The sequence below is a fragment of the Aedes albopictus genome, chromosome 3, assembly GCF_035046485.1.
Source record: "Aedes albopictus strain Foshan chromosome 3, AalbF5, whole genome shotgun sequence".
NCBI classification, from domain to species: Eukaryota; Metazoa; Arthropoda; class Insecta; order Diptera; family Culicidae; genus Aedes; species Aedes albopictus.
The window spans coordinates 179,923,676-179,944,186 of record NC_085138.1 but is presented as its reverse complement, the minus strand read 5'-3'; the positions used below and the strand labels follow the sequence as shown (position 1 = coordinate 179,944,186).

General features: G+C 40.3%; 1 protein-coding gene across 20 annotated transcripts in view; it reads left to right on the top strand.

Annotated features, from left to right (window-relative positions):
- Positions 1-20,511, top strand: part of LOC109415058 (RIMS-binding protein 2) — a 248,204-nt gene that overhangs the window by 156,460 nt on the left and 71,233 nt on the right. For all 20 annotated transcript variants that reach the window (XM_062855737.1, XM_062855735.1, XM_062855730.1 and 17 more), the window contains 4 exons: positions 5,432-5,622; positions 5,690-5,936; positions 6,003-6,163; positions 6,513-6,774. In XM_062855737.1, coding sequence (XP_062711721.1) covers positions 5,432-5,622; positions 5,690-5,936; positions 6,003-6,163; positions 6,513-6,774 — 861 coding nt within the window. The remainder of the gene's footprint in view (positions 1-5,431; positions 5,623-5,689; positions 5,937-6,002; positions 6,164-6,512; positions 6,775-20,511) is intronic.

Below are 20,511 nucleotides of genomic sequence, written 5' to 3'. Positions count from 1 at the left end.
CAAACCGTCTTAGGATTTCGAGTTTGTTTATTTTTCACTATGTTTGATCGTCAGAATAAGTTATGATTGGTTTTTTGTATAGCACAATTGGAAAGATGTCGATCTGGAATTCAGATTTATTTTCATGTTTAATACGTGTTAGGAGACATGCCACGGGTAATTTGTGGTGAATGTGACTGTGATAATGACAAAAAATAATAGCGCCACACAAATTGTGCATTAATTGGAAGTTAAATGCATTTAATTTACTCGGTGGAATTGGGTGCATAAAAGGGTTTTTCAACATAGCGGAGTTTCAAAGACATTATGTAATTTTTCTGAAAATAATCATGACGGAAACGTGTTGAATCGTTTAGTGTGTTCTCAGCTCAACAGAGCTTATGATAGAACTAGCGGTTTTATCACAGCATTTTTTTGGTCTATGTTACGGCCACGACATCTTTTGTTGGTTTCATGCATTGCCTCACAGTTTTGTGTATTTGTTTACAAAAAAACATCTCTCCGACAACAACCGCAAATGCAAGTTTTATTGAAATAGTATATAATAAGTGATAAAACCAATTCACGACTACTTGCAAGTCTTTAACTGAAGATGTTTATAGCAGATGTTATATAATAGTTTTATGGAACGCCAAAGGTGCAAAGTAAAAAACTACCACATATAATTAAATTAGAACAACTAGCTTTTTCACATGCTTGTATAAAACCAGAATAAAACATGAATAAACCTTCAAGGCATGCTGATTGTTACTTGGGAGGTTTTGTCCCAGTGGAGACGTTACGCCAAGAAAAAAAAACAATGTAAAGAATAGGATTCCAATCTCCCCCTTTTACCATTCTTGCTTTAACTCCTCCAACCCTATATTCTTCAAGTTTCAGCTTGCCACAAGACAGAGAAAACATGACCTGGAATAGAAAACTTCGTCAATAATGTTGATGTTGCAATATTTCGCATTTTGCTCAATATGTTGCTACTGCTACTGCTTGATGGTGAGCATAAGACAATATCAAATATTTTGTTTATGGTTCATTTGGAAACTATACATAGTTTCTAGACTACGATTGTTATTTTCATAAAGTCTGTCCATCTTACATTTCAGACATCAAATCGTTGGTATCACACACAACCCAGAGGCAAAACCTGCAAATATTGGTGTTTCCCGTTTTATTTAGGTCTTTATGTTGATAACAAACTTTGGTACATTTAAATCCATCCCTGCTCGATAGAAGTACGACGTTTAAAAAAAATGTGATAAAAATGGTTTTTATAAAACCCCAAATTAATCCACCTAGCGGTGATGGCGCCTTTCTCATGTCTTCGAAAAAACAACAACAACAACAACATTTCAACAACTCAAATAATATGAGAACCAGAAATCGTATCGTTTATCTGGCTTTCGATTATGGCACCTTGGCCAGATCCCCCTCGTCCCACGCTAAGGAGGACGCTACGTAGTTTATGGACAGGTGCTTAGAGCTATAGGTATGCTCAGAAGAGGGTGAGGTGTCAGCTGCTCTTGGGGGAAGAGCAACTGACGAAAAATTGCAAGTGCCGGGGCTGAGACCCATGACCATCCGCTTATGAAGCGAACGTGTGACCACTGCGCCACGGGCCCCGGCAATCCCATCTTGTATATTCTGGTCGCCATTTTTGGAGTCCGGACTTCTTCCCCATAACAAATATATCCATATTGCGTTGTTTTACGGGCTAAAACTCAATTGAACAATTTTGGATGAACCAGCCTCGGGCTGAAAATCTCCCTTATAAAGCTAATAATAATAATTGAACAACCGCCATCTTGAATTTTGAGCCGCCATCTAAGATTTTTGTCCATCATTTTGCGCATTCTCGTCGCCATTTTTGAAGTCCGGTATTCTTCCCATACCAAATATACCCTTATTGCTTGGTTTTGGAGTCTAAAAAACCATTAAACAGCTGCCATCTTGATTTTGGAGTCGCCATCTTGGATTTTGGACCGCCATCTTGGATATTCTGGTTGCCATTTTTGAAGTCCATACTTCTTTTCCATACCAAATATACTCATATTACATGGTTTTAGAGCCTAAAACACCATTACCAAGCCGCCATCTCCAATTTTGGATTTTAGGTTGCCATTTTAGATATTCTGGTCATCATTTTTGGACTCCGGACATCTTCCTCATACCAGATATACCCATATTGCATGGATTTAGAGCACAAACTCCATCAAACAGACACCATCTTGAACTTCTAGCCTCCATCGTGAATTTTGAGTCATCATGAATTTTGGGCTCACATCGTGTAATTTCTGTTGATTTCCGCACAAAACTCGTCAACCATGATAAAGGCTACAAAAATTGCCGTAGTTTGATGTGTCCCATGATGGGGCTTGGTTCAGTTTTATATACGGCCAGTTCTAACGGTACTGGTCCGGATCACTGAAATGGCCATAACTCCGGAACGCCTTGACCGATACGGACCATTTTCAATAGTAAACAATGCGGTAAAAGCCTGGTTCGATTCGAGCTACAATTCGTAAAATCGGCCTATGGGAAGTGCCTTAAAAATGAGCGAACTTATTTTGCGCACAGGCATACATACATACACACATACAGACATCATCTTAATTGGTTGAACTGAGTTGATTGGTATATGCGACTTGATCCTCCGAGCTTTTTTTTTTTTCGAAAAATCGTTTTTTAAATGAACATATAGCCTTTCAAGTACTCTTAGTGTACTAGAAAGGTAAAAATGCATCTGGGGCTTGGCAATAGTCATCATCACAATCCCGCCCTTATTTAGCCTCAAGGAAGACTAAAGAAGGGCGGCTGATTGTCTCGGAGGAACACAAGGTCCACCGCACCATTGTCCCGGTTAGCGCAGTAAGAGCAGTATACTGTGGAGGGCGCCCTGGTACTCCACAGGCTCCGTTAGCGGTTAGGTTTTTATCACACCCCCCTAGCCACTCATTCCTTGGCACGGTAAGCATAAAGCCGCATCACACCATGAATTCACCATGGGTCACCTGTTGGTGGACTCTTACCACCGGAACAGGCGGTCCGTAGTGTTATTATTAGTCAGTTGTGACAATTGCTACCGGCACTACACAGCTATCTAGGCTGATCGAGAAAAGAAGTTAAAATTGATGATCGACTTCAAACGGGCTCGAGCAGCCGGCTCAAAATAGTTGCTTTTTGATGGAGTTTTCGGCTTCAAAATGAAGCAATACCAGAAAATCCTATATACATGGGAAAGAACAACTAACGAAAGTGCCGGGGCTAGAATCGAACCCATGACCATCTGCTTATAAAACAAACGTTTGAAGTATGGTCTAATTTGCACACTCAATTCTGAATTGCTTGTTCGGTACATTTTTGATTAAACTAGAACACCAGAACTAATTCGGTAGCTTCGGTAATCGATTTTACTGAGACTCATGCAATATTTGGGGAGATGGCCAGATACACCCTGATACTCTACAGACATCATTATCCGTTTGGTTACTGTCAGAACCACCCCCTAGAAGTTATTCCTAGGCACCGAGAATATAGCCGCATCGTACCATGAATTTGGACTCACCTGTTAGTGGAATCTTACCACCGGAACAGGTGGTCCGTGTTCGTCTTAGTCAATTGAAACAACCGCTACCGGCACTATAGCTATCTGGTCTAATTGAGAAAAAAAAAGTTAATATTATCTTCATACAGGCCTGCTGGTTCTTACATAGAAATTTAAAAAAAAAACGCTTTGTAATCAATGTACATACCCTATGACTCCCAAATCCACACATTACTTTTCCAACTAATATTCCTTCCCTAAACGAGATGGGGCAACAATGTTTGTCGAACTATCGTTCATTCGTAATGACATGACCGATGCTTTCATTTTACTGGTAGCTCTTAGATTGCGCATATTAAAAATTAAGCCTAACTTTACCAAACACCGTATCTAACAAAATCCACGAACGGAGAAGGGGAAGTTAATGGCTAATCAGTCTCAAACCCCAAGCGAACCAATGCTCTGTAGAATTAAGAAGATCTGGCTCGAGTAGAAACTATAGATTTTTTTAGTCAAGCTCATGCTCAATTTGTCACGTTCAATTAGCTGTAATATACGTTTTATAATATTATTAATATGAAATGATTTAAAGCTTACTAGATTTCCCCACATGTTTTTTTCTCAGTGCTCACTATTCTAGCTTCGATTCGATTTTATAATAATTGAAAAAGTTGAAAGTTCTTCCAAATTTCTCATCTAATTATTATCAACACAACCATATTCAATAACCATGCACCAGAAAAATGGTATAGTAGAGTTATGAAGTGAAACAGTGTGAACTAAAAGGCAATAATTAATAGCAGATCCATTCAGTAATTCATATTGACGCCCACAGTAAAACAAACATTCCTCCCTCTCAATCGGCTTCCGGATAGCTGATGTTCTGCTTCCCACCGTTATAATCTGTTTTAGACTGGTTCCGATTTCCGCTGTAGAACACTACTATTAGCTACATTACAATCAGCAAGTACTGGTCACACGTTTTGTGGAAAAAGCTCCAACTTTTTTTTTTCAAAAAAAAAAGCTGTTTTATAGAAATGGCGATTTTAAATTGTTCTATCTTTTATTGACTTTTTTCCTCCCCTGTTGGGGAAATTAAGCCACTGCGTCCAATAAGTTAAAATTTTGTGGCATGGTTGACTGTATTTAGATTAACCCCTTTAGAACGCACTCCGTTGTAAAAAAAAATCAACATACTAAAAAACGTGCTCGAGCGCAATGCAGTTTTAAATCAAGCAGAAACACGTACCGTAAACCGGGGTCAAATTGATCTCCGGGTCGAAATTGATCAGACGCTTTTCTGTTAGATAAATCATTCTTAGAATAGTTTCCTTTCAAGTATAGTGCTGCTCGAATCTGATACTAAACGATATTTGGAAGGAATCTATTCCAAGCATGCTTTATCTATCAGAAAAACGTCTGATAAATTTCAACCCGGAGATCAATTTGACCCCGGTTTACGGTACCAAAAGAATAACACGATATTAGTTTAAGAAACTGCTGAAGAAGTATTTCTCCAATCAGTCTTTCGGGATTTCAAATTTCAATATTTTTAATTACAAAGCATAGTGTTTCCCATAAGTTTTCTCAATTATTTAAAATCTGGGCCAGTCTAATCTGTATCACCGACAACTATGCCCTTTCCTGTACATAAGTTAAACCATCGTCATCGGTGTCATCACCATTGCCGGAGGTGCCACTCCTCTTGGGATAATTGACGTACCCGCCTCCCGGAAAGCGCTGCTGATGCTGCTGCTGCTCTATCCCCGTTTCTGTTTCCCTTCGTGTTCACTGTTTCATCTGTTTTTCTATCGCGCGGTTTGCTTCAAAATGTCACTTTGTCCTTGATCCTATGTAATGTAGCCGATGCTGACCTAATGTTCTCCGTGTTAGTTCCTGCACCGAAACATCTCACCCTGGAGCGTCAGTTGAACAAGAGCGTCCTAATCGGCTGGACGCCACCGGATCCACCGGGGTGCAATCAGATCGAAAGCTACCACGTGTACGTTGACGGCGTACTGAAAGTGACTGTCAAGGCGACCGAACGCACACGAGCTCTGGTAGAGGGCGTAGACTCCAATCGAGTAAGTTCCGAGGGTTTTTGGGGAATTTGCAATTTGGTTTTCTAATCAACATTTTCCTCCAAAACAGCCACATAGAATAAGCGTACGTAGTGTAACACATAATCGTAGAACCTCTCGCGATGCTGCCTGCACAATGATCATCGGACGTGATACCGCACACTTAGGACCATCGGCAGTAAGGGCCACCAACATAACCTGTTCCAGTGCGGTCATATCGTGGCTGCCAGCAAACTCCAATCATCAGCACGTGGTATGCGTGAACAACGTTGAAGTCCGGACGGTGAAGCCCGGTGTTTACCGGCATACGATAACGGGTTCGTTGATGTCTAGGCTGCAATCCTTACTGTAGTTTTAACGTTTTATTTTGTTTCCTTCTGCAGGTCTGGCGCCTAGTACGCAGTATCGAGTGACGGTTCGTGCGAAACACTTACGTGCGGCAGGTCAAACGCAAGCCCCTACCGCAGGACCTCCACCGGAAGAAGCGCCTGGAGCGTATACCGACTTCAGAACGCTAGCCAAAGGATTACCCGATCCGCCCCAGGTTGGTTTTTTACAACAGTAATTCTTCTATCTAAGGGGCTGTCCATAAACCACGTGGTCATTTTTTTGGGACTTTTTAACCACCCCCCCCCCCCCCGGCGTGGTCATTGGTCCATACAAAAAAATTTATTTGTCCATACAAAATGGTCATTGGCCGAACCCCCCCCCCCCCCCCCCATGACCACGTGGTTTATGGACAGCCCCTAAGATGCTAATAGCGTTCTCCGTGATTTGCGGTGTAATGAATATTATGGAGACGCATGGTGCATCAAAGGCTTCAAAGATTGACGGAACGCTGCATTCTTCATATTCCTGTAACCATACTAACCCAACGCTTCCCCTTCGAACAGGAAATCCAAGTCGAAGCGGGACCACAAGACGGCACCCTGCTGGTGACCTGGCAGCCGGTGACGCGACCTCCCTCGTCCGGACCCGTTACCGGATACGCCGTGTACGCGGACGGCAAGAAAGTGACTGATGTGGACTCGCCAACCGGTGACCACGCGCTGATCGATATCGGCAAACTGGTCGGACTCAATCCCCGAGCAGTAACAGTGCGGACCAAGTCCCGCGACTCCCAGTCGGCGGACAGCAACCCAACCATGATACCAAGTAAATATTTGCTATGCTGATTGATGTTGTGCCTGACTTTACTATCTTTGTGTTTGTGTATTCGTTTGAGTACTGCCTTGTTGTTGTACACACTACTTGTCCGAATCGAGATGGAAATTATCATGCTCGCATTATGTTTCGAACTGGATTGATCTGAATGGCCGGCCTCGAAAAGTAAAATGATTGGAGGACCACCACACTGACTGATGGCTGGCGAAAATATTGCAAGTTAATATACTTAGGACGTGCAGTGAATGATTGATTGACCGTCCATCTCGAGATGTTGTTTGTGTGCATTATTGGATTGATTTCATCCGAATCGAGCGTGGAACGGATGACGAGACTTTCCTACTTTGAATAATAAAGAAATGGCCGGAAGGCTATCTTAAATGGTTTACTGATGGGTGGACAAGATGGATCACTAAGTCGGTATGATTATCAAGTGATGTTCTCTTGAGTTAAAATGATGAGGAAGATTCAACATTTTTGTGGTAACAATCAATTCACATCCCTTTTTAAAGTTTGTATAAGTAACATAAAGGTTGATGAATTAAGTCATGTCATTAGGCTACCATCAATTTGCTTTTACGCTGCTAAGCTAAAAGTTTTGCAGGAACCCTCAAATGATGTACTATTCCGAATACATGAACCTTGAACATGCTTTTCTATACAGCATGACCCTATCTTGGATTCTTCGAAATGTAAATTGTATTACTGTATTTCTCAAGGTCGTTTCATTTACTTCGTTCAACCTTTCTAAATAGATAAGACTGAGTTCACAGTACTACGTTCAGTTTTAAAAAGACACGGACACGTTTAGTACTTCCAGTGAGCTATTCGCTCTTTGAAGGAAGCACGACACTAGACAACGGACTAGCATGCAACGCCCAGTGGCACAGTTTGCAACTGCTTCTCTCCCACCTCGGGATCGCCCTGCACTCGCCAAATCAATCAACTCCACGTGGTCCACATTGTATTGTACCATCCGTATTTTTTTTTTTGCGAGCACAATCTCTGCAGGATTGCTAGCCGACATCCTTGCAGCATGCTCTGCCCACCGTATCCTTAAGGCTTTGACAATGTTCTGGATGTTGAAAACTTCGAGTGATGGAAGATCCTTCACGTGCATGGTCCATGGGGTACGTTGGCGTCCATTTGGTGTGGGGATGAAACTTTTTGACCATGTATCTCCTGCAGTCCATCGTAGGCATAACTTCCTCTGATGATGCGTCTCCGTATTTTACGAGTTCCTCGAAGATATCCCCGTCTATCGTAACCATTGCCACCAGGGCTTGCCATGTCTCGCTAGGTTCACCTACCAGTATGTACATCGTTTTTTTATGCATCCACTACCAGCCTGATCTGCGTTGTTCCACGTTTCAGGTGGGTGTACAGCTTTGTCATCGTTCTAAATATTCTGCATATGACATCCATGTCGTCAACGAAACAAACAATTTGCCAATTAACTAGTTCGGTTGAAAATCATGCCCGGTTGCAACGTCCGGGTCTCCGTATGACACACTCTAACATAATGTTAAACAGCAAACATGAAAGTCCGTCATCCTATGGCAGTCCCCGTCAAGATTCGAATGAAATAGAGTGTTCGTCCAAAATGTATACGCAGTTTTGCACACCGTTTTGCAAGTCGCCAGATAGTGAAAAGGCGACCAGAAGATAGGTCCGAAGAAGATGGTCGAAGGCCCGTAACTTCGATGAACCACCAATGCACACCGTCCATCGTTGTTTTTGTCAATCTTGTAAACTTCCCGGAAAAGTCGTTATCGGCCATGGTTTTTCATAGCTCTGCGTGGTCTACGCTGTCGTATGCCGCCTTAAAATAGATGGACAGGTGAACAGGTGATGTGTGGGAATCTCATATTCACAGCATTTGTGAAGGATTTGCCGTACGATAAAGATATTGTTAGTTGTCGAGCGGCCAACGGCGAAGCCAGTTTCCCACGTACTCATTCGTTATTGGTGATAGACAAGGGATGATGATCTGGGCTAATATTTTGTAGGCGGAGTTCAGAATGGTATTCGCCTGGAAGTTCTCATACTATAACTTGTCTCCTTAATATAAATAGGACAAATTACCACCTCCTGCTACTCCTCTGTAAGTGTAAACGTATGGCTAACTTTTCTAGACCTATCTTGATGAGTTCAGCTGCAATACCATTCTTACCAGCTGCTTTATTCTCCATGAACTGTTGTTTGGTATCATTAACTTCCCTCAGTGAGGGATTTGGTTGGTGGCCATCATCCGCCGTGCCGACGTAATCATTTCTTCCGCTGCCTTGATCCTCAGGGCCTGCGTTCTCTGTACCATTCAGGTGTTCGTCGAAATGCTGCTTCTACCTTTCGATCGCCTCACGTTGGTCCGTCAAGAAGTTCCCATTCTCATCCCGGCAAATTTTGACTCGTAGCACGAAAACGTTACGGAACGCATTGATCTCCTGGTAGAACATTTGTGATTCTTAAGAAGGGGCTGTCCATAAACCACGTGGTCGTAGGGGGGGGGGGGGTTCGGCTAATGATCATTTTGTATGGAAACATAAAAAATTTTGTATGGACAAATGACCACGCGGGGGGGGGGTGTTGAAAAGTCCCAAAAAAATGACCACGTGGTTTATGGACAGCCCCGAAGGGCATGGAAATTCCATTCCCTCGTACTTCACCTCTTCCAAGCGGTGTTGTTTCTCCCGAAAGAGCTGGGACTGCTGCTTCCGCTTTCGTTTGTAACGTTCCTTGTTCGGTCGAGTCCTATGCTGCAGCATTACCACTCGCGCTGCGTTCTTCTCCTTTGTAATCACTTTACGCTTCTCATCGAACCAATCGTTCCTGTTCCATGTATTCCATGTTCCTGCGGCTCCTCTAGAGGCTGCTTTACCTGTACTTCAGCAGTCCTATAGAGGAGCCGCATGGAGCGAGTTTTAGCAACGCTGCCATACTAGCTCACAAACTGACACGAGCACTCAAATGCCAAAAACGAAGTAACAAAAAAATGACAACATGACAATGAAAGTGATGGGATGCTAGCGCCACGCAACGGGAGCATAACGTACTCGGACATGAACGTTACAAAGTTGTACACATGGCAGAAAGTAGAGATAATCTCCTGTTCCCTGTGGCCCTGGATCGTACCAAGGCGGCCGTCATTGGTACGTACATTGCTTTGTTGATGACGGAAAGCTTCGAACGCAGTTTGGTCGCTGTTGTAAGTCGCTCCTCCTGGTGGATAGGCGTCAGGCTTGCTGAAGTAGTTAGCTTAGCGTATGACCGAAATTTCCACCTGGGTTGGCTACCTGATCTTCCCTAAGGTTGCTTACAGCTAGACCTGTGCGCCGACTATATTATACTCGGCGGCGGCGTCATCGGGGTCACGCCGATGGCAACTTACTTCATTGCAAATGCAAGGCAATAAAATATCGATTTTGCTACAGTTTTTGTTTTGTTTTCAAAGAACTCTCAGAAGCTATCAAAATTGATAATGAAGCCGCACTATTTACACTAAGGAATCTCCGAATGATTTCAGGGAGGAATTTCAGAAGGAATTCTAAGAGAAACCTTAAAGAAACTTTTGGAGGAACCCGTGAAGAAACTTGTAAAGTGATCTCTTCTACACGAACTGATGAATGTAATCCAGAAAAAACTTGTGGTTCAATAATCACTCTTGAAGAGATCACTGCAAAAATTTCTGAAGAAATCCCTGATTGAAATTTTCGAAGAATTTCAAATTAACCCAGTAAATTCCCCGAAGGACTTACAGCAGTAATCCCCAAATGAATTCCAGGAAGAATCCCCGAAGGAATCAGCGGGAATTCAGAAAGGAATTCAAGAAGGAATCCCCTAAGGCCGTTCGCAATGCTGTTTTATTTTGTATGGCGAGTTTTAAAAATTTTAAAACTCGCCATACAAAATAAAACAGCATTGCGAACGGTCTAAGGATTTCTGGGAGGAATAAACGAAAAATATCCAGGAGGAATCCCAAGCAAATTCAAGCAGGAACGCCCACGGAATTTTCAGCAGAAATAATCAAAAGAAATGCAGTGATAATTCTAGAAGGAATTGCCGAATGAATTCCACAAGGAATCCTCGAAGGAATCCGTGAAGAAATTTTAGGAAGCATCCCCGAAGGAAATCTAAGAGAAATCCCCGGGGAAATTCCGTGAGGGATCTCGAAGAAATTCCAGTAGCAATCTCCGAAGAAATTTGAAGAGGAATCATCAAAAGACACGGACACGTTCAATGCTTCCAGTGAGCTACTCGCTCTTTGAAGGAAGCACGACACTAGACAACGGACTAGCATGCAACGCCCAGTGGCACAGCCGAAAACTTTTCGGAAAACTTCCAGGAGAAATCTCCGAAGGAAGTCTAGGAGGAATCTCCGAAGAAAAAAACAGGGTCAATCCGTGCAGGGGAAAACACCGAAGGAATTCCGGAAGAAATATCCGAAGGAATTCTAGGAGGAATATGCGAAGGAATTCCGGGAGGAATATCCAAAGCAATTCCGAGCGGAATCCTCAAAGGTTTTACAAGAGGACACCCTGAAGGAATTTTGAGAGAAATCCCCATAGATAGTCCACAAGAAATCCCCGAAGAAATTCAACAAAGAATCATCGAAGGAATTGTAGGAAGAATCCCCGAATTCCGGGAGAAATTTTCGAAGAATTTCTTGGAGAAATCACCGAAGAAATTCAAGAAGGAAATCTCGAAAAAATTCTAGGAGAAATCTCTGAAGGAATTCTAGGAGGAATCTTCGAATTAATTACAGGGGCAATCCCCGAAAGAAATTCCAGGAGGCACCTCCCAAAGGAGCCTAGGAGGAATCTCTGAAAAATACAGAAGAAATATCTGACTAAATTCCAGGATAAATCCCCGAAGAAATTACAGGAGTAATCCCTGAAGGGATCCTAGGGGGAACCTCTGAAGGAATTCAGGGAGGAATTTCCGAAGGATTTTCAAGCGGAATACACGAAAGATTCCCAAAGGAATTCCAAGCGGAATGCCCATAAGAAGTCCAAGAGAAATCTCTGAAGGAATTCCAGGAGGACTCTTGAAGGGATTCCGAAAGAAATCCCTGAAGGAAATCTAGGAGGAATCTACGAAGGAATTCTGAGAGGAATCATCAGTTTCCAGGAGGAAACCCCTGAAGGAATTTCAGGAGAAATGTACAACTGAATATCTGGAGAAATCCCCAAAAGAATATCAGAAGGAATCCATGAAGTAAATCCTGCAGAAATCTCCAAAGGAATTCCATAATGAATTCTAGGAGGAATCTCCGAAGGAATTCCAGAAGGAATCCCAAAAAAAAATTCCTTGAAGAATTCCTAAATAAAGTCCAGGAGGTATGCAGGAATTCCATGAAGAATCCCCAAAGTAATGCCAGGACGAATCTCCAAAGGCATTCTAAGACGAATCACCAAAGAAATTCCAGAAGGAAACCGTGAAGCAATTCCAGGAGGAATTTACGGCGGAATATCAGGATGAACCCTCGAAGGAAGTCTAGGAGGAAACTTCGAAAGATAATCTAGGAAAAATCATGAAGGAATTGCAGGAGGAATCCTCGGTCGAATTCCAAGATAAATCCCTTAAGGAATTCTAGGAGGAATCTCCGAAAAAATTCCAAGAAGATTTCTCGAAGGAATACCCGCAGGAATTCCAGGAGGAATCCTCGGAGGAAGTCCAGGGCAACCCCTGGAGAAAATCCTGGAGGAAACTCCGAGTAAATTGCAGGGAAAACCCTGCAGGAGTTCCAGGGGGAAATCCCGAAGCAATTCCGGTAGGAATCTCCGAAGGGTTTCCAGGTGGAATCCTCGAAGGATTTTCAGCTGAATCTCCTAAAGAGAATCTTTAGTAGGTAGGGTAGGGGGAAGGATTTGCAGGAGGTATCCTCTAAATATTTCCTAGAGGAATTCCAGAAGGAATTCCTGGATGAATACTTGTGGAAACTCCCTGAAAGATCCCTCAAGAATATCCTGAAGCCACTCTGAAGTAACTGAATGAGCTTCTGCAGAAATCCCCTATGTAATTCCTGAAGGCATCCGTGAATCCTTTTGGAAAAATCTCTATATCAATCTACAATCTGAAAGAACCCCAAGAGCGATCCCTGGAAGAACTTCTGGAAGAATCCGTAGGAGAACTTTTCGAGGAATCACCTAAAGATATCTTGAAGGAATCTTAGGAAGATCTCTTTTATAGGCATCCCTGAATCTGGGGGTATCCTAAATGCTAAATGCTAAATGCTATTGGAGGTATCTTTGGATCCTGCCCTGCTATAAGATTCTCTAAAGGAACTCCTGAAGCGATTTCTGAAGGATGTTCTCTAGGAATCTCTGAAGAAATTCAGGAGGAATCTCTGAAGAAAAATCTACAAGAATCCCTGAACCTCCTGGAGGAATCTCTGAAGAAACTCCCGGAATAATATCTGTATGGACTCCTCTAGAAATTTCTAAAGGAAGCTCAGAAGGAATTCACGCAGGAACTCCTTGACTAATTGCTAAAGACCTCCTGCAGGAATTCCTGAAGAAACGGAATTCTAGATGGATCACCAGGAGGCATTTAGAATCTTCCTGAAAGAATCTTTGAAGTGGCTTCTGGAGTTATTGAACGAACTCCTGGAGAGATCACCGAAGGAATTTCTTGAGCAATCCTTGAAAGATACCTCGGTTGGCGTCGGCGTGGGACAAAAAGTGTCGGTGGCGGCGCACAGATCTACTTACACCCCATCCGATAGCACGGGGAGGTAGGAATAGGAGTTGCTAGGCAGAGGCTAATGATCTCAATGGGATCTGAATGAAGCAGTACTCAGTCGTTGCCCTGCCTGCTCAAGGTCCTAATTACTTGTGTCTTTGAAAGTTATTTATGAGTTGAAAGTGTTATCGGTAAAGTTATTTTTGAGGTCAAGAGCATACGGGACGCTTGACTAGGAACTCCACCAATCCACCAATGCACATTGGTCGGGCTCCATAGAAAGGAGCGGCCAAAACTACCAAAAAACGAATTTGATATTTTTAAACTTTATTTTATCTTATAACAAAGTTAATGTATTGTAGTTTTATGATTCTTAATTTAAAGCATGCCGGCTTTTATATTTCAACGACATTTTCACTGCCAAAGTGGCCTATGTCACAAATTTGAAAAATGAACCACTCGAAAAAAGTAAAATATTAATATTTTGAGAATGTAATATGTGTTTTATGTTATCCAGCATATGAAAGCTTGTTGTTTAACAGTTCGAATGCATGTATGGTGCAAAATTAATATGTGACAAAACATTTCAAATTTTCATATATTATACCTTAGAAATTTTAGTAATTTTTAAGTTGAAAAACGGTTCGTGTCGTCACGTGTCGTCGCAATTTCGAATAGTACATCTTAAAAATCATGCCTAGGGCTGCATAAAACCGTTTAAATATTTTGCAGAAATTTGCTGGTTTTCAAATTAGAGCTGTTTAAAAAATTTATGTTTTTTCATATATTTTACGTATTTTTTCCATTTTTGACTGAAATAAAATTTATCTTTCCACATTTCTTACACGTTTTGAACAAACTTGATTAGATGTGATCGAAAGTTGATCATTCAATTCAATTCAAATTGATATTCTAACAAAAAAACACAAAAAATGTGGAGTTTACTGACTTATACAGATTTTTAAATTATTGAAGTTACGTAATTTTTGAATACCCCTTTTGAAACACTAAAAATACTATATAACATATCTAGACAACCTATAACTTCGGTTAAACACATAAAAAGAGTTTTGGCCGAACTTTATCTTTTTCCGACCATTGTGCAATGTACCAAATCTGCGCATTAGGTATCAGATATCAGAAGACATCCACAATAGCATTCAGCTGATTGTAACAGTTCACCTTGTTTGGCATATTGGTAGCCCGTAACATGGGATCATAATGAGGCATATAGCCTGTGAGCGTTGAACAGAAAGCCAATTACACGATGACTTGGAGCTTGTTCACCTGATAGGAATATCGAATATGTAAATATTCTTCAAAGTTCGGCCAAAAACGTCTCTTAGTATTATGATCTCAAGTTGTATTCGTCATGCCTCATTGACTAGGTATGCCAGTTTACGCCGACGGCCTATAGTTTATACATTTCATCAAACCGGAATCATACTATTGAATATTGGTTGGATTATACAGTACGTTATCAACAACCGATTAAGCATCACATGATTCAGTTGTTGCACAACATAGGGTAACATACATTCGTTTCATTAATGTTTTGTTGATGTTACTTTGACTAGCTGACATTCATGAAAAACATTAGAAATAAATTCTTCAATATTTTACAACCCAGCCATTCCATTTGTGTCAAAGCCATGCAGTTCAATCCAAATATATTTATGTAGGTTCTTGATTTTTGTCGATACATTTGAATTACACAACTCTTCAGACTGTCATAAAAGCTTCGTCTTAGTTGCACAGATAATCCAAAACATAACAATCCTTGAAACATAAAATCAAAAAACTGATATCATTATGCTGGAGCTATCTGTTCGACTAAACAAAGAACTATACTAGATCAACTCTATTTCACTAAATCGTAATGTCCCAGCTTGGAACTTTCGTTGTTCATAGTTCATTTCTTCCATCTTTGTCGCTTTTCTACACATTCCCAAGCATTCCCAGGATACAGTCAACACTATTACAGAAAACCACGACTATTGCCGTAACAACCATTCACATCCACGTCTCTGTTCACCACTATCGTCATCCCATTAATCCTAACTGTCGATCATTCCTTTTTGATATTCCAATTTTTACTTATTTTGTATAAAAATAACTTTTTCCCCGTATCTCTCGAAACGCCAGCAATCTAACTCTAAACCATCAAACTGTTAAAAAAAAAACCAGCTCCTCTAGCAGCGAAACACTCCAAAATGAAAACACCCTGCAAACTCCTCTCTAATCACACATAAAAGCAACAATTAAATTCACTGCCATCTAGGTACGAGGAAATGTACCCAAATTGTTTTAAAACAAACCGCATCTTACGACTACCTACTAAAAACGGAAGCACAACATTAAAAGCCACTACCATCGTCGACAATTACTCCACACCCCCTTTACTCAAGTCTTTACTGCCAAAACCGCACTATCTATCGCTCTGTGTATATGGTGATTGTGATTGCAACAAGAAAACAACAAGCTAGTGTCTCCTCTATAACAGCATCCCCGCTATCTCCAAGCCGGCCGCCGCCGCGAGCTAACAACTTGTTTTAATCTGTCTTCTTGATTTCCCTCTGTGCCACCAGAACTGTGTGTCTCTGAATGTTCCTATACAAGTAAATGTGTAAATAATAGATGTAATGGCGATGCAATGTTTATCGTGTGTATGTGTACAATGTATGTATGTATGTTCGTTCCTTCATGCTCGATGATGATAAGGTAGTGCGTGCCGCTTACATGTGTAACGTCGGTAATGGATGTTGATACAGTAGCACAGTAAATAATCGAACTGTAAAGCAAGCATAAAAGATGAATCACTTAACGAAAATCAACACGGAAATGCATTACTTTATACCATTATGGGGTGCTTTATTGGACAAAGCTTCACAACAACTGAAATGAATAAAAGCATGTCCTACAGCTTTTTTTTTAAAGTAAAGCAAATAATAGAAGAAAATAATAAAAGAACTAAAAATTACATTCCTTTAGTAAAATCACAGATAACAGACGTTTATGCTTATATTGGCAATGTGTGTAAAAATGCTCAACAGCCATTTTGTATGTAACGAGCAGCTGAAACTCATGTGGCAATCATTTAGAGATGGCGCAGTGATCGATAGTCAGTGATCGCTTTCAAGATTGCATGCACTATGCAATTTTACATTCAAGATTGTATTCGATCTTGAATGAAAGTGGAACTTTGAACTATTCTTGCATTCAAGTTAGATGTAATGTCGCAATCAGTTGAGTAGATGGCGGTAATGAGCCAACGTATATCGTTTTGAACATTTACACAGGATTCTGCGAAAAATTTGTACTAGCATAAACATCTGTTATCTGTGGTAAAATGTTCATGGTTAGTAGAGGATTACTTATAATTTGAAAGTAAAGTCATTCGTTTAACGTGGAACAATTCATCATTGAAATCATCGTCATCATTAAACATTTGAAAGCATTTTTTTTTTCAATGAATACTAAAGTTTTACAACAAAAATGTATTCACTGTACTCCTCATGAAGAAAGGAATACAAAAAATACATTTTCATGGTCATTGTTTTGATTTACAGCGTAAAAACTGATTATCAATTTCCGAAAAAATGGTGACGGATGCTTGAGCCTTAATCAATTGATTTCATGGAACTGCCGATTTTTTTTTTAATTTTCAACGAGGTTTATGCCCATAAATGTTCATTTAATTATCCTTTACCCAGCTTGAATTATTCCTTAAATTTATAATACATAGATTTCAATGCGTCCACGAAAGATAACGAGTAATAATTGAAAGCATACCACTTAATAGTGTTATTTGTTTACAAAAAAAAAAACCTCTATCAACGATCAAAATTTTTAATGCATAAGTATGTACTGATATCAAGATCGTATTTTTCAAAGAACTTTAAGTAAAATAGTTTTTTAGTTTTTCCTGAAAATCGAGCTCTACAATTTTAAAAAATATGGAATTTACTGAAATTCAAATATTTTGCGTTGCAGTCAAAATTATTTATCAACGTACATTTGAAACATTAGACGTTAGTCCAGCTCAATCGGAGCATTGATTACGGAAATGTATGAAGGGAGCAACTTTGCTTAAAAATTGAACAAAAATCGATATTAAATCGACAGCCTTGTATGGAAAGTCGAAAAAACTTCCGCTTTACTGTATTTTTTCACGTTTTCGAACTCAGGGCATGATTCTGCCCTTAAAATGATCATCAGCTTACCGAGTTTAAAAATGCTGTAAACTAGGGAGCGTGTACCAATTATGGCACTACCTAAGGAAAACTATTTGTACAAAAATAACAAGAAGACCAACTAATGTCATCAATATGTTAAAAGATAGCTAAGTTTCCATACTTTACAGGAAAAATTTAGAAACGGAGCCAAAACTACTTTAAGTATTTATTATAGCGTGTGCCAATGATAGGAACCCTGTACCAGATATGGGTTAGTCTCGCTGAGACCGGCCCACTATTTACACCTTGTCTTCAAAAATGTTTAAGGTACCGATTTTCTGAAAGCCCTAGTTAAAAAAGTAAGAAAAATGCATTTGGTTACTCAAATTGATGGACCCCGCGTTAGTTAGAGCCACAACAATTTTTGCAGACCCCTCGATTTTGGTCAAATGGTGGCTCATTCAAACCATTGTAACTCGAAAGTTTCTCCAAAACCACCTCAAAACGAATTGTTGTTGAAAAGAGGAAAGATAGAGTTACTATTTACAATAATAAAAAGTTGGGTCGGCCATATTGATTTTGGCCGCCATCTTGGATTTATATACCAAAACATTTTTTTCACCATGAGGGCAACCACCGATTTTCAAAATTGTTGCATCAATTGAAAGCTGATGCATGTATACATAACATATTAAAAAATTGGAGATGTCTTTTTTTCCTATCAAAAGTTATTTACAGTTTTGTAAATTAAGCCACGTTTTTGCCATTCATTTCCATGCGCACCGGCAACGACTTGCAACAGCATCTAACATTACGCCTGCATGTATACACAAAGGCGCGTGCCGCAAAATTTGGCCAAATTGGAGGTTCGTTTCCGTTTTTGAATGTTTCTCAATGATGCGGGCATTGTTTTCATGACTTTTATAGTGTTTTGAAAAGCTCAAACCTTCAGTTTTCTATTAGTGGGCTCAGAATTTAAATTCGTGTTCGTAAACACTGCGAAATAACGTTGCATTTATGTAAACGGCCGGCACCGGGCCCGGTGCTCAAAAGTGGCATGATTTACAAAACGGCAGATAACTTTTGAAAGAAGAAAAAGACATCTCTAATTTTTTGATATGTTATGTATAAATGTCTCAGCTTTCAATTGATGCAAAAAAAATTGAAAATCGGTGAAAAAAATGATTTGGTATAAATCCAAGATGGCGGCCAAAATCAATATGGCCAACCCAACTTTTTATTATTGTGAATAGTAACTCTATCTTTCCTCTTTTCAACAACAATTCGTTTTGAGGTGGTTTTTGGAGAAACTTTCGAGTTATATCGGTTTGAGTGAGCCACCATTTGACCAAAATAGAGGAGCCCGTAAAAATTGTTGTGGCTCTAACTAACGGGGGGTCCATCAATTTGAGTAACCAAATGCATTTTTCTTACTTTTTTAGCGAGGGCTTTCAGAAAATCGGCACCTTAAACATTTTTGAAGACAAGGTGTAAATAGTGGGCCGGTCTCAGCGAGAATTACCCATATGGTTACATTTTTTAACTTTGGTTCCTTTTCGCACTATTTGCGTGCATTCCTTATGGAGTTAGCCATAATTGGTACGCTATGGCGAAAAAGGGTGCAAGGTAGCCGAAATTTGAAGGAAAAGGATTTATTTCTACCATAATTTGAGCAAAATGTGGAGTTTGAATGAGTGCAACCATTTTTTGTGAACGTGATCTGTTGTTCACAATTTTTTTCTTGTTGATTTACATCGTTAAAGGATGAAAACCAACTATGGCGAATAATTGGTACTCTAGCCATACTTGGAACACTTACCCTAGTGTGAAAACGTTATACTCGAATAAAAATTATGAGATCGCCACACTTTGTTTAGTAACCTAACGAAATTCTTCAAAATAGCATGCCTTCCCAAACTTCGTTTCGCGACCCCCAACCACTTGCTAGCACGTTTTGATTTTTTTATGAAAAGCTGGGTGATGACAGACTGGGAGTCACGAGAGCCAAGTTTGGGAAACGATGAGTTAAAGTTTAAGTAAGTTTCATATGGATACATTATCAAAATTAATCGTGTTTTTTGTGACTAATTTCATAAGATGATGTTTAAAAAAGACTAAAAAGGATGCAGACTAGAATCGATTCATGAACGTCGAGACCACTGAGCTCGTGTTCAATCTAGAAGGCCATCGACTTTTCAGGATACTGTAAACATACAAAACTGTGATTCGATCCTGCTACATAAAGGGACCTTATGGAATTTGTTCTAATCGTTATGGATTACCAAATTTTATTTGGTTGAGTGCACGAGTAGGCTGATGGTCAATTCTCAAATATTGTCATCAGTGAAAAATCTTGCCCTTTACAGGCATTTGCCAGATTTGCTGGTATGTCTGCAACATACGGAAAATCTTGCAATAAATTAAACGGCACAGAATGTTGCTAATTGACAAATTGAAAGATGAATTGAAGAAATAAAATTCGCGTTCATGTGGGATTCGAACCCACGACTCCGTGTTCGCTAGACCGGCACTTTAACAAACTATTAAGCCACAGAACAGGTAATGGTTCTGCGGAATAGAATGCTAAACTGAACCCCTGCCGAGCTCCCGACGCATGTCAAGTTAGACGCCAGCAAACAGACTGCTTGGTGGCTATAGGTATGCGAAGTGCGAGAGTAAGTCTCTGCTTCATAAAAACAATTGGCTCTCATTTAAAGTTAATGGGCACAAACGCGCGTGTGTTGTGGATTGGCAGCTAAGCCGGAAGAGAGATGGTTTGTGAAAAAAGGAATGTTGATGGTGTGGGCTCGGGTTCAATATGGCTGTCTATTCCTTAGAGGCATTATCTGTTCTGTGGCTTATTTGGTTGAAG